Here is a 16,230-nt window from a genome sequence, read left to right as displayed (position 1 = left end):
AATCCATAATGATCACCTTTTGTTATTTTCTGGGCTAATTTACTTAAACATTTCATGGTAATGACCCCCCCCCCCCTCTCCAAGTCTATAGCAACATTCAATCAAGTATTTCATTCTGTTCATCTCTAATAAATAAGGGACACTCATATTAAACTGTGTTTCTTTCTCTAGGTTCTGTATCCTTTGTCTAAGAATTAAGTTTTTTTTTGAAAATTCCTGCAAATGAGGCTTGAGGTTAAAAAATGATAGAAAATGTAATGACAAAAATTTACCATTAGTCACGGATATCAAGGTCTATGATGTGTGTACTGTGAACTGATGAAAGCCTCAATAAAGGACAAAACTGGTCTGAGTAGTGGCCTTTTCCATAATGCACAGCATTATACACACCTGAAAGGATGTGTGCTTTGAATTATGGAATACTAGGGCAGTTAATGTGAAGTTATTAGCCTCTATGTACAAGTAACCTAGTTGTGAAGATACTTCACATGCAAACTTTGGTAAAGGATACTTAGGTAAAGAATTAAACAAGAATATTAATTCTTGGCCTCTTTAATTCATCATTTCTTCTCTAGGAATTTTTTTATGTGCAAGTACATGAGTGAATAGGACCATGAGTGAATGTGCTACCTTATGAGACCATGTTTCCTGGTCTCATAAGGCAGCATTATGATTCACATTTTCTTCTTTCTACTGTGATTCACATTTTCTTCTTTCTATTTTTTAACCTCTCTACATAAGCATCTACAACATCCCCTCATGCATACATGTTACACTCGTGGCACCGTACCATTTCTGAAAAATCCACACTATTCACTTTATTTGCCATTGTGCTGATCTATGCAATGATCTCCCTCTCACTGCCAAAACTGAATTTTCAAGCCTCGAGAAAATACCATAGTTCATCCCTCACCCTCAGGCCAGAAGCAGTTAGCACATTCACTCATGGTCCTATTCACTCATGTACTTGCACATAAAAAAATTCCTAGAGAAGAAATGATGAATTAAAGAGGCCAAGAATTAATATTCTTGTTTAATTCTTTACCTAAGTATCCTTTACCAAAGTTTGCATGTGAAGTATCTTCACAACTAGGTTACTTGTACATAGAGGCTAATAACTTCACATTAACTGCCCTAGTATCCCATAATTCAAAGCACACATCCTTTCAGGTGTGTATAATGCTGTGCATTATGGAAAAGGCCACTACTCAGACCAGTTTTGTCCTTTATTGAGGCTTTCATCAGTTCACAGTACACACATCATAGACCTTGGTATCCGTGACTAATGGTAAATTTTTGTCATTACATTTTCTATCATTTTTTAACCTCAAGCCTCATTTGCAGGAATTTTCAAAAAAAAACTTAATTCTTAGACAAAGGATACAGAACCTAGAGAAAGAAACACAGTTTAATATGAGTGTCCCTTATTTATTGCAAAGAATAGGTGGTTGACACTTGAAATTATTATTCCCCTAACAGGCTTCTCTCAAGATGTTGGAATCTGATAACTGACATACATATGTTTGGCAACATCACTTGTATAAAAGCTATTGATATTAATGATTTTTTTTTTCTTTTTCCATACTTTCCATAAGTGAAATTTGATTCTGTTGTTGAGGAAAATGTATATTCTGTGTTTGGTTCTAAATGGATTGAACTGGAGGTAGAGAACTTGACCTAATGTGAGCATCGAGATTTGTAGTTTACTAGCTGTCTTTAAATCAAAACAGGTAGGCTGCTGGACAGGAGTAGAAGAAATGCTAAATTGTTTCAAAATAGCTGCACAGACTGCAAAAGAGACTGTCAAAGTTGAAAACTGCATTTGACTCAGTTCCGGAAGAGAGTCATGTATTGTTCTCCAATAAATTATATATTTAGTTTAATCCTTTATCCAAGTGTAAGCAAACAAAGTTTGCACCTGAAGTATCTTCAGGACTGGGGCAACTCGTAGCAAAAGTGGACAAAGCTTCACATCACTTGCCTTAGTATCCTATAATGCAAAGCACATCTCCTTACAGACATGTATAATGCTATGCATTATGGGAAGGAGCACTACCCAGACCGGTTTCTACCTTTATCAAGGTCTCTTCAGTGGGAGCCAGACCCAGAGGTGATACCAAGGTTGAAGCAATGAAGAAGTCATGTTTACCTATGTAAGTTACCGAAAGGGTCACACCTTATTTTTAAATCACTCTGGATTAGAGAAAGATGTTGGAGGTTTTTTTCACTTGGTTAGACTATAAATTATATATTTAGTTTAATCCTTTATCCAAGTATAAGCAAACAAAGTTTGCGCCAGAAGTACCTACCTTCAGGATTGGGGCAATTCGTAGCAAAGGTGGACAAAGCTTCACATCACTTGCCTTAGTATCCCATAATGCAAAGCACATCTCCTTGCAGACATGTATAATGCTATGCATTATAGGAAGGGGCACCACCCAGACTGGTTTTGACCTTTATTGAGGTCTCTTCAGTGGGAGCCAAACCCAGAGGTGATACCAAGGTTACCAAAAAAATTGCTCTCCAATACACAGCTCGACACACCAGATCACAGTGTGTTGGGTAACCTTCACGGCTATTAAGTTCTCAAATGCTGATTTGATGTTGGTTGTGATGTTTAGCCAAGCCAGGAAGAAGAGGTTAATAAACCACCAGTTAACCTTCTGACATTTATAGGTTTGGGTAACAGATACATCAGAATTTTGAACTTGCCTGATAGCATTGCATAAAACCATTGTATTGGGATAGTTATCTTCATGGGTACAAAGAAATACACTTATCACATGCACACAGGCACACTAGTAGGAAGACGAACAGCCTGAGTCAGAGGATTCTACAGTCCTAACTATTTTAAAATAAGGCAGCCAAATTTGTTAAGATTTGATGAATGTTGTAACGTTCTGCTAGATTCTAGAAATAGTCTCTCATTTATATTTACTTCTACATAAAAGAGAGATTTTGTTCCCTTGGATTTGGTGGTCCATATTCACAGTATGTTCTGCCTTGAATATTGACCACTGGATATGAATAATGAATATCCAATAGCAAATAGTGGATAATCACTACTCTACTTGTTTGTCAAAGCAGGATAGTCTGCAGGAGCAAGGGATACTGTAGATCCCCAGGATGGTAATGACAGAGAGGATCTTTTGGCGAGTAGATAAGGGTAACTAATTTTTGGTACAGTTTGAAGAAGGTCTGTATGCTATACTTTTTAAAATGCAAAATGTTTTCTGAGGTGCTTCCTTACGTAGGGATAATAATGGGTTTTCTGTGTTCTGAATTTTGGGGATGGGTAGCGTGTTTTGTATATTTTGTGAAGAGAAAAAAATAATTGCTAAAAAAGCATCCTGGATGTGACTGGGTTCTATGGAGAGACTAGTGTGATCTGGTAAATAGTTCTAGCTTAATTTGTTAAGGACCCTCAATTATATAAAAATGGCAGGAAGAAGACATGACAACTATTATTAAGAAATTTGGCTATTATTTATCAGATTTCTGATATGAGCTCTGGTCTACTTTTTACATTTAAATCTTTGAAGCATTCCTATCTCAACTCACCTATACTGTTTTTCATAAAATATTAACTGTGTTACACTATCAAAATATATGCCATACCCTTTGAAGATATATGGCAGAAAACGATAATGATGATTATAAACATGGAACTATCACTATTTTAATGAGTAACATTCTTTTGTTTTATGTTAAAAGAGTGATATCAATAGTTCTAATTTAAGATTCCTCTTTACCCTTAAAAAATGTCCTGTTCCACTTCCAATAGCAAGTACTAAAAACATCATTGTCCAGAAGAATGCTTGCTCCCTTAGAGCATTTCCAGTTAATGTAAAAGTCTATAAGAGATGGGGGAAGTAAAAATGTATGATTATGTTGATATACTCAAGAATAATAATCAGTTAAAAAATTACCTAGCATCAATTCAATGGATAGAATACATATATTTATATTATTAAGCATATACTATTTTTTTTTCTTCCTCCCAGCACTTAACAAATCCACAGTACTAGAGCTGTAGGTTTTATAGTCAGATAATACATTCTTGAAGTTTTGCTAGATAAACAAAAACTGATGATGAGAAATGACAAGACTGTCATCCTACACAAAATTATAGAAATAACTTGACAATGATCTTTATTGTTATTCTGTTAATTTTAAGCAAACATTTGACTCTATTAAAAAATAAAAACTTAAAATATTCATATTATTATAACACCAAAGCAAAGCAGTGGCGCAATATGATTAATATCAATACACAGAAAATCACTGTGAAGAGAGGAATGATGCAAGGCAGTCCACTCTTTACCATACTTTTTAATTTTTTTTATAGAAGTTCTTTTTAATAAAGTAATAGAGATAAAGGATAATAATGGATTAATTATGAGTAGCAGGCATATTGATAATACAAAATATGCAGATAACACTGTCATAATTGTAGTGTATCACATAGCAAAATTAGAATAAACCTGTAAGAAAGGATAAATTTAGTTTAATCCTTTATCCCAGTGAGAGCAAACAAAGTTTGCACCTGAAAATATCTTCAGGACTGAATATAGTGTTGTACTATCTTACCTGGGTAAGTAGTACAACACCGAGGCAACTCGTAGCAAAGGTGGCGCAAGCTACCAACACTCCTAACCCAGTATCTCCCATAATGCACAACACATCTCCTTGTGGATATGTATACTGTTATGCATTAAGGGATTGGCCACTACCCAGACTAGTTTCGACCTTTATTGAGGTCTCTTCAGTGGGAGCCAGGCCCAGAGTTGGAGATACCAGGCAGAAGCAGTAGCAAGGTCATCTTTACCTATAGGAGTTGCCAAAAGGTTTGCCACCTTTTTTTTATTAAATTACTCTTTATTAATTTTTTTTTTCAATTTATCAATTTTTATCAATTTTTTTTATTAAATTACTATAATAAATTTATTATAGTCTAACCTAGTGAAAAATAAACTTTCAACATCTTTCTCTAAAACCTTTTGGCAACTCCTATAGGTAAAGATGACCTTGCTACTGCTTCTGCCTGGTATCTCCAACTCTGGACCTGGCTCCCACTGAAGAGACCTCAATAAAGGTCGAAACTAGTCTGGGTAGTGGCCAATCCCTTAATGCATAACAGTATACATATCCACAAGGAGATGTGTTGTGCATTATGGGAGATACTGGGTTAGGAGTGTTGGTAGCTTGCTCCACCTTTGCTACGAGTTGCCTGGGTGTTGTACTACTTACCCAGGTAAATAGTACAACACTATATTCAGTCCTGAAGATATTTTCAGGTGCAAACTTTGTTTGCTCTCACTGGGATAAAGGATTAAACTAAATTTATTATAGTCTAACCTAGTGAAAAATAAACTTTCAACTGTAAGAAAAGAAATAAGATGTCAGTTAATATCAACAAAACAAAAATAATGAGGATGGGAAGAAAGACAAATGAAGTAACAATAATATTTTAAACAACCAAGTAAAAAAACATGTAACTGTTTAGCTACTTAAGTTGTTGTTATTATTATTATATGACACCTCCAGGGATTCCAAAGACTTATCCAGGGAGAGTGCGGCAAAAGCATTGAATGATTTACCCCCCTTCCAACTACTAACTGCACTCAAACTTGTTTAAATATTTGCATGAGCCATTAGTAGCAGAGGTTACTGCAACTATTAAACATACTCTGAACAGATGGGCAATGATGGTAAATTACAGAACATATGGAAAAAAGTAACAAATGATGAAACCACTGGAAACTAATGCTCTCTGATTCAATTATTATTCCCACCATCCTTTGTGAAGCTGAGACATGGACATTCTGTCAGCACCTTTTCTAATTAGAAAAGAAGCTGACAGAAAATTGCTAGGCTTTGAATTGAAATGTCTCTGGAAAATTAATAAAATACACTAGATAGAATTCAAAACAAATGAACAAATTAGATGCCACACACACGATTATGGATAGATAATTCCAAATGACAATAGGGTAAATAGTTTAATAACATATAATGCATTCAAAGAGACTAGTGCAATAGGCACTGCATGGACAGGAATGACAGGATCCCAATCCAAAGGAAGACCATAATTAATTTAATCTCAGACATTGACAGGAAAATATGGTTGAACCTCTCATCATCCCCAATGAAAGGCTCAACCTCTTCTAAAATAGAAGAGATGAGAAGAACACAACTGAGAAATAAAAAGCTTTTAATAAACTAAAACTATTTATAACTTTGTGTAACTTTCCTTAACTTTTTTGTTGATTGCATTCTCAGGATTAAAACAAACACTAATTGGTTAATTTGTCCATTTTTACATATTTTGATAATGATCCTTATTACTAGTAGTGATTCCTTATATCAGAAAATGTACTTACTGTAAGATTTTAAATTAATCACAATTTACTAGTAAAGGTTTTCTTGTAAACTAAATAAATATTAATGAAGATGTGTTATTCTGTTCAGTTCATGATGTCTTGCATAGTGCTTATTAGATATAACTATTTTGAAGGCAGCTAAAGTTACGAAGATACTATGTTATGTTCATTAGTTGTCTGTGTATGTCTGGAAGGCCTATTTTGTGGGGATACAAACTGAAATTTCTAATAGAGGAAAGCCTTACTACTGTCCATATGAGATTAGTTAACTCACTTGGAAAGCTGTAGAAGTTTTTTTTTTTTCCCTTGGTTACAAAAATATATCATTATTATTTATGGCATCTCCATGGAGTCCAGAGACTCATTGCAGAAGACCCAAATCTACCATCATACAAATCCTATCATACCTCTCCTTGAATGAATCCATTCACCATCAGGAAACTCACAACCAATTCTGGCAATTCATTCCACTCACTCACCACTCTCCACATAAAAAATCTAGATCTGCTCTGCACACCCTTGGTAACCACACTCTTACCCAACTTCCATGGATGTTGGGTAAGAGTGAAAAATTTCACTTGCATAAATTTTATAAAACCTCTTTAATATCTTAAAAGTTTCTATCATGTGCCTTCTTTTCTGCCCATGAATTAAACTTTGTAGCCCATAAACTTCAACCTATCCTTGTAGGGAGTATTACGCAGAAGTGTCACCATCTTAGTCACTCATTTCTGAATCCTCTCTACCGTCCACAAGAAATCCAGGTATCAAATCTGTGCGCAGTAGTCAAGATGTGGTTGATATAAAGAGGCCTTATAAAGAGGGATAATAACTTCCTTATCTTTACTTGTTGATGTATTTCAACATCCAATCCAAGTAAGTCGTTGAGCTATTTTACCACAATATACCCTCTGAACTTTAACTCTTTGTCCACCATTATCCTCAAATCCCTAGCCTCATCAATTTCCTGCAAACCAGTACCATTAATATGATACACCATATGCAACCTTTTCAATCCAAAGTGCATAACCTTACATTTTCCAACATTAAATGGGCAATCATTATCCTTTGCATACATTGCCAATTTATTTAAATCATCCTGTAGAATATCTACATCACCTTTATCAACTATTGTTCTCTCCAGTTTTGCATCATTAGCAAGCGACTGAATATCCCCCTCTTAAATCTTTCCCTGTCACTCTGATATACAAATTAAATAGTGGCTCTAGTACCAAACCCCGAGGTGTTGCACTAGTCACCATCATTCTCCTAAACTCCACTCCACCATATACAATTCTCAGGTGTCTCTCTCTGTCTATCAGCCATCCCCCTATCCATTCCCATCCTCTCCAATTTTTGTAATAGTTTTCCCATGTGGTATTTCTGTCAAATGCCTTGGCAAAGTCGAGCAGTATCATGGTGTAGCCATTACCTTTATCCAATTCTGCTGTCACTTTATTATAAAATGTAAAGAAGTTACTAAGACAGGACCTATCCTTTAAAATGCCATGATGCCCACTATATTGCATTCCTATCCACTCGCTGTTGTATTTTACCTTTCACCAACTTTTCCAATACTTTAACAACCACTCCCAATATATTAATTGCTCTTTAATTTGTTACTTCTGTCTTGGAGCCATTTTTATGCAATGGTACTATCTTACCCTCTTTCCACTCCCTTGGAACCTTGCCAGAGATGAGATTTAGATTGAACAACTTCATCAGAGGCAATGCCAATTCTCTTGCACATTCTTGTGGCATCCAGTCCCACTGTTGTGTTCACAATCATATTTCTTAATATGCTGAACACTTCCTGTTCATTTAACTCAATGCTGATATGCATCTCTGTGCATATTAAGAAAGAGATGAGATTTAGATTGAACAACTTCATCACAGGCAATGCCAATTCTCCTGTACATTCATGTGGCATCCAGTTCCACTTTACCATCAGGGAACTCACAACCAATTCTGTAACGTGTGTAATATCAGCAACTGGAAAATCACCACCTGGATGATAAATCTTTGCAAAATGATCACTCAGGAAATCAACTATTTCTTTTGGTTTGGTTACCTTCTTACCAAGAGCATTATGTAGCAAGTTAGAGGAAAACTTAATATGGCAGAATTGTTTCAAGTCATTCTACAATAGTCATTTTTCCTTTTACTTGCTACATAATGAAAAAAACTCTTTTGGATTAACTTTGGCTTGTTTGGCTAATACTCTCTCTCTCATGGTCTGCTTTGGCCTTCCTTACCATACTAGTCACCCTTCTTGTTTGTACTTTGTATTGCTCATGGGAATGCTGATCACTTGTTTCTTTATATTTCTTCCACAATGTTTTGTTTTTTTTGCAGCCCTTTCTTTACATCCCTACTCATCCACTAAATTCCAACTTGGCTTATTCTCCTGACATTGAGTATGCAGTCTGATACTATTACCTTCAAGCAATCTCTGACTACTTGCCATGCAGTAATGACATTCTTTCCTTGTAGCTTCTCAATCCATGGCACTGTTCCAAGATGACTCCTGAGTTTCTCATAATCGCCAGGCTTATAACTGAACATAAACCCCCTTCTTCTTGACAGAGAACTCCATGTGTCTGGCAACTTCCCTGAACTATTTGGAAAGAAAATCTTGTAGAGAGGCTTATAAGCTGGTTAAACATGATTATTAAATATTTAAGGAATTGACAGCGTATGCAAGAAATATAAATTAAATATGCATGAGACTGCCCCAAATTTGGGAAACATACATCAGGAGAACTTCAGCCCAAAGGCCAAGAACACCTAATATAGCTTGCTAGGGGGCACCATCAGGACGTTAGGAAAACGGTAGCTTCCTCGCTTCGTTTCTCATTTGCTGTTGTGTAGTACTTGCGTGCAGGTGTCTTTATCTTCATGGGAACGTGAAAATCCAAATTTGTTTAGGTTTGGCATGTTCCTAAGGGCTGAGGCTGATTCCATGAATAGTCTTTCATATTTGAACTTGCTGCAGTGTATTACTGTGGCTTTCTTCTACCTAATTCTGTGGCGAGTATCCAGAGCATGGTCTGCAAGCCCAGAGCGGCTGTACTGGTGAAATCGGATGTAGTCCTTGTGTTCTGAGATTCTGATATTTGATGTCTGCCTATTTGGAAAAAATAGGACAATTTACAGCTGCAAGGAATCTGGTATACACCAGGTAGGTCTAGGGGAGGTGGTTAGTCTGAGTGTTGTAAAAAATCCATTAAGCCTCCAACATGATGTACTCACAGCACTTAAGCCTCTACACACGTTTGTAAGTTATGTTGGAATTTATGCAGCATATGTTTGTAAAGTGGATGTGGAAATGATTTTGTGTGGTAGGGATCCTGATATGTTTGGAATATTGTGTTTGGTGTGATTTGTTTGGATGAACTGGTTGTTGAGGGAGATTTGTTTCATGTGCAGTGTCTAGGTGTCCCATAGATGTCCTAGTGACTAGGACGAAATATAGGAAGTATTAAATTCTATTTTAATTCTTTTTGAGTGTTGTAAAAAATCCATTAAGCCTCCAACATGATGTCCTCACAGCACTTAAGCCTCTACACACGTTTGTAAGTTATGTTGGAATTTATGCAGCATATGTTTGTAAAGTGGATGTGGAAATGATTTTGTGTGGTAGGGATCCTGATATGTTTGGAATATTGTGTTTGGTGTGATTTGTTTGGATGAACTGGTTGTTGAGGGAGATTTGTCTCATGTGCAGTGTTGCTGTCATTGTTTCATTTTTCATATTCGTCCTATATTTCGTCCTAGTGACTAGGACGAAATATAGGAAGTATTAAATTCTATTTTAATTCTTTTTGAGTGTTGTAAAAAATCCATTACGCCTCCAACATGATAACTTACAAACATCCAAACTGGACCTCCTTCTCTTAACGGAAACCCAAATTGCAGCTACCATATTTTAATACATCAACCATATTTTAACCTTCGGTTTCCAAATTTTACTCTTTATGATTCATTTTGCCCAAACGATGGCACCTGTGCCTTTATACATTCTGATATTGCCAGCCAAAGAATGCCAAATTTAGAATTCCCTACCTTTGATCTCTTCTGGCTGAAGGTTTCCTTGCCTCACTTAGAAACATTCATCTGCTGCATTTACCAGTCTCCAAACTCTGAAAACTATAAAGACCTCTTCACCTTCCTGTCCATAAAATTCAACCATCTACTATCCAAACAGTGAAGGCATTGTCCTAGGCAATCTGAATATCCACAACTCCAACTGGCTCCCCTTCTCCAACATTACCAATTAAGTTGGACGTAATGTGGAAGATTTTGTTATAAGCAATGATCTAATGCAAATCGCTCAGTTACCTACCCAAATTCCAGATAATCCCCTCCACTTTGCTAATACCATGATCTCTTTTTTTTAACTAGCTATCCTTCCAGACTCACTGTAGAGTTACCGCACCTCTTGGCAGGTCAGACCACAATTGTGTAAGTTTCAGTTGCATAGAATGCCACCTCCTCTAACTACACCCAACCTTGTGTCCTCTGGCATTTCAAAGATACAAATGGGATGATCTCTGGAATTATTAATCTTCTTTTCCATGGCATACCTATTGTTTCTGTTCTTCTCACCCAAACATTGGCAATGAGAGAGTCATAGAGATCATCCACAGTGGCATGAAGGCATTCATTCCTTATTCCATCCAAAATTACCATTCACTTTCCAAGCCCAGGTTCAACAGAAGATGTATGAAAGCAGTTGAAGAAAAAACTCAACTTATCACAGGTGGCTTGCATCAAGAACCACAGGTTCATACTCAGTCTATGTGCAAGCACGCAATAAATGTAAATAAACTATCAGCAAATCTAAATCCATCTTCATAAAGGCCAATAACAGAAAACTCATTTCTTGTTCAAATGGTAGTGATGTACCTTCTGTTCCCTCCTAAAAGCCATCGGATGCAACTTCTGCTCACTTACACTCCCACCTCTCTCCCCATCCACATGGCATCACTGTTATCATACTAAGGAAAAAGCTGATCTCCTAGCATCACTCTTGTTTTTTTTTTTTTTTTTTTTTATTCTGCATAGATGATGAAGGCAAATCACCTCCTCTCATACTAGCAACCAAGCACCGTATGCTTTCCTGGTCTTTCGGCAGAAAGATATAAGAAGAAGAATATTAGACAACTTGAACACTAAAAAGTCATCTGGTCCCAATGGCATCTCTTCTATAGCTAACACTGTCCTCTATTCTCTCTTCAATCCTATACTCAGCTCACACCTATCCTATCTAACAGAAGGTAGCATATATTCCATATATGCAACCCATTTCAAAAAAGGTAGACAAGGCCTACCGTCCAGCTACCGACAAATTGCATCACCTCAATCATCTCCAAAATAATGGAGAAAGTTATCAACGGTCAACTTCTTCACTACTTAGAAGCTCACCAGTTAAGCAGCAACCACCAGTATGGATTCCTCCATCAGAATCCATGGCTAATATCTTAGCCTACAACACCTGCCACCAGACACGTGCCATGGAAAGATTCAGAAAAATGTGCGCTGTTGCCCTTGACATTTTCAGGGCTTTCAATTGTGTTTGGTATCAAGGCCTATTTTGCAAACTGCCTTCCTTTGTAACTGGATAGCAAACTTTCTCCCTTTTCATTCATTGTGTGTCCTAGTGGATGGCACCTCTCTTTGAGCTTTGCCACCAATTCAGGAATGCCTCAGGGCTCTGTTTTCTCACCTACCCTCTTTCTCGTATACATAAATGATCTTTCCACAAATCCTTCCATAGATTTTCTGACAATAACACTCTCCATTCATCCAATCCTTTGACGAACCATATAGTTCCCAGAAGTCTCTTACATCAGTGTTGTCAAATCCAAATAGGACACGGGCCACTTAAGCTTGTACCCAAAGCAGTACAGGCCACATGTGAAACAAATAAACTTAAAATACTTCTTAACTTCTATTTGCTTTTCCTTAACCTAACTTAGGTTTTACCACATAACATAATTCAGAAAATTTCCAAAAATAAGTTTTAATTTTACCTCTTTAATATACTTTAATGCCAGCAACTCAACTTTGTGAAAATTTTCAGTACTGAGTTAGTTCATAACCTTATGTATTTTCACTCAAGTTATTGAAACTTTGTTTAAATAAATTGCAGTAAAACCTCAATGAATATAATAGTTATAATATGTATATCGCTGCATATGAATCGAGTTTCAGTAATGGACTAATGAAAAACACATGCAGAATTTAACCTTTTCCACTTGGGTGCCAAGTGGTGCTTGATATCACTGGCAGTACCAACAATTTGAAGGTCAAGCGCCACCTGATGCATGAATTTCCCTGACATTTGGGTGATCACTCTTCTGATTTTATTTACAATAATTTTGCCATATTCTTCACCACACTAAAAGATACTGACTAATGAGATTTAATAAACATAATAAATTACGTATGTATGTAACCATACATATGTGTTTGATTGTATGGAAAATAGAAATTATACTAATTCTAATCTAAATTAAATAGTTAGGGTTAAAAGAAAATTTATGAATTTTAATTTTAAAATTAAATATTTTTTTTATTTTTATAATTTGATAAATAGTTGTCAACTGTTGGCATGAGCCACAGTCAAGAATGTCATGGGTCATGATTTTGACTCCACTGCCTTGCCCTACATCATCTGCAGCCAGTGCGTTAAACACTGATCCCTGTACCATTATTCAGTGGGACAAGGATAATCTAGTCACCTTCAATGCCACCAAAATGCAGTTCTTTGGTCAGATTGCTTTCCCTCAAAAAGAATGTCAGATTGCTTTCCTTCACACACACACATACACATCACCAGAGAGACTGAACTATCTCTCTTTGAACCGACATTTACTCCCAGCCTCTCCTGGAACAAACACATTGCATCAATAGCTTCCTCAGCTTCTAAAAAAATTAGGCATTCTTTACCACTCAAAAGAAGCTATTTTACACCCACCCAGCTAATAACCCTATATAAAACCAAAATTTTCCCATTCTTAGAATACTGTTCACACATTTGGGGTGGTGCATCTATACCTCCTTAAAAATTCTTGATGCTGTCTAGAGGAGAGCAATCTGACTCATAGATGACCCTTCCCTCACACACTCACCTTCACCTCTATCTCACAATGTTTCAGCTGTGTGTCTCTTCTACAGGTGCTTCTATGGTCCAGTGAATTGGCAAACATCATTCCTCCACTTGCTGTTAGACCTATTAAAATAAGATCCCTTTTCAGTAAGCTGCAAACTCATCAAACCTGCTTCTCCTCTTTCTCATTTATTCTATCTATTTCTATCCTCTGGAATAGCCTATTTATAATTAATCAATGGTCAACTCTGTTAAAAAAAAAAGTACTCTTTTTCACAAATAAAAAGTTTTATATTAGATTAAACTGATTAGAGGTAACAAAATTCTCTGTGAAAATCTGTTTATAAGTATTAACCAACAAGAATTCATCAGTAAGGATAAGTGAATTTAGCATATTTTTTATTATTTATTTCATCATCATCCTTTTGGGGATCTAGGCCATTCCTGACTTCTATGTCCTCCTGATATTCCAAATCTGCTACCTGTAGCAGTAATACTAACATCTATCAAAACAACCAAATAGCTGTAAGAATGAATGAAAAAGTTACAGAATGGAAATCAATAAACACAGGAGTCCATCAAGGATGCTCAATGTCACCACTTTTATTTAATATCTATAATAATATTAATATCTATATAGATGAAATAGTAAAGAAAATGAAGAAAAATATAAAACCAGCATTTAAACTTGATTGTGGACTATATTTAATACCCTTTGGTTTGCAAATGACCAGATAATCAAAACAAAAAGTAAAGATGAACTCCAGAGATTGATATATTCCTTAAACAATTGCTAAACATTTGGAATGCAAATATCAACAGACAAAACAAACATCATGGCTTTCAACAGACCATCACCTGTCAGAAGTAAAATCATGACTTAAAATAAAATTTTAGAACAAATTAGCTACTTCAAATAGCTATATCACATACAAAAGAAGCTGATGTTCATATAAAATTTTCAAACTATCTAGAGATAACAGGGATGATCAACAGTATTTTCAATTTCAAAAGCATAGCATACAAGAGTAAGAGTTCATAAAGTTTTGGCAAGACCTTCTCTACTGTGCAAAAGAAAATTATTGCCCAAAAAAATCCCAAAATAGCAACCAGAGAAATGAAATTCCAATGAATGAACAGCAGGCTATACTCTTTGGGATAAAAAAAAAAAAAAAAAAGAAGCACAGATAAATGTAAACTAAAAATAGACTCAATATTGGACAAAATGCACAAACAGTGAAATAAGTGATTGAATATATTATTTATTCATATCAATTTTATATATGTGAGGTTGAAAACCTACAGGGCAACATAAATTTTCTCTTGATAAAATGTCCTATAGCGTTAAGTATAGGATGGTTTTGTTTCCTCTCTTTCTATATGACTTGTTATATATAAAATAAAAGTTCTGCACCTTATCAGCTATTTCCTTAGTGAAGTTGGTTCCTTAACTTTAGTCCCGGGTTTTCTTTGGACATGGCAAGAATCTCTTGTCGCTCCAATGTCTGTTGCCTTCTTTTCTCCTCGAAGGATCTCCTTCGCCATCCTCACATTGGTAGCAGATTTACCAATGGCTCTATCTGCTGGTCTACCAATGTTCTGTCGGATATCTTGTACATATCGGATACCACAGAAACATGGAATGTTGCTGGATACCGGAGACAAGCTTCCTCAGCCTTCACGGCCTTCGAACAAGAACACAGGAAAAAACAGGAAGACAAGAGAGCATTTAAAGTGCACGTGGCTCCTTATATTTCATCCGTGAGCGCCCTCTCTCATTACTTTCGTCACCTACTTAACTATCCCTGATTTGTCAGGTATTGATGATGTCACATTCTTTTCTCCATGCCTCTCTTGACGAAACTGTTTACGGTTTAGGTTACCAGATGGCTATATGGTTTTTCTGCTGTGTCACTGTGGACTCTTATGTAGTGATTTGACCTTCCGTTGATTGGTTGACATATGGTTCTGATTTCTTTAACATAACTTTCCCATACTGGGCATGATTTTAGAATACAATTTGGACTATTTTATAACAATCTTACTAATTTAATTGATATACCCTCTTTGACTACAATTCATTTATTATTTCTTTACCCCTGCTCTTGAGAGTATAAGCATGTTTTTATCGTAAGTCAATTTCTTCTCATGTTGGCTCCGAAAATGGCTGACTGATAGTGGTCCGGTCATTTCCGACACAACAATACATATATTAGTATAATAATAATATTTGGTTGCAGATCAAGTGTTGATCAATTTTATTATTAAACTGAACCAACTAGTTTCCCCACGCTTTAACTGTTGGCATCTTCAGGGTACTACTTATAAGTTTAAACAATCTCACAATTATGCATAGCTTGTAACTCTAGTTACATCGGACGGACTTCGAGAAGCCTCGAAATCAAGCAAAAGAAACACATTGGCTATGTCAAAAACAACAGACAGGATATTTCTGGCCTATCGTCTCATTTCTCTACAACTAACCATGTCATCGAGTGGGACAAAGCTGTTCTCCTTACATAGAGGAAGATTACCATTCAAGAATTTTCGAAGAAGCAGCCACAGTCGCCCGTTCTTCCGTCAACCTTAACAGAAATCAAGGCCTAATACTCCCAGAGATATGGAAAACCCTAATCAGAAGTTTAAAAATGGAAGAAATGAACTTTAATACAAACTACAGAAAGTTCCTTAGCAACAGCTAGCTAACCTTGTACACGCGAGACATGTTTCACT

At 36.0% G+C, this 16,230-nt stretch overlaps 1 protein-coding gene across 2 annotated transcripts in view; it reads right to left on the bottom strand.

The window, feature by feature from the left end:
- The window catches only part of LOC150105338 (ATP-dependent translocase ABCB1-like), a 417,983-nt gene that overhangs the window by 169,881 nt on the left and 231,872 nt on the right, over positions 1 to 16,230 (bottom strand). For both annotated transcript variants that reach the window (XM_090394721.1, XM_090394720.1), the window contains exon 18: positions 3,753 to 3,854. In XM_090394721.1, coding sequence (XP_090250847.1) covers positions 3,753 to 3,854 — 102 coding nt within the window. The remainder of the gene's footprint in view (positions 1 to 3,752; positions 3,855 to 16,230) is intronic.

Source organism: Typopeltis vanoorti, chromosome 6 (assembly GCF_054136105.1).
Source record: "Typopeltis vanoorti isolate ZY-2024b chromosome 6, IOZ_Tvanoo_1.0, whole genome shotgun sequence".
Taxonomy (NCBI): Eukaryota; Metazoa; Arthropoda; class Arachnida; order Uropygi; family Thelyphonidae; genus Typopeltis; species Typopeltis vanoorti.
This window is presented reverse-complemented; position numbering and strand designations above follow the sequence as displayed.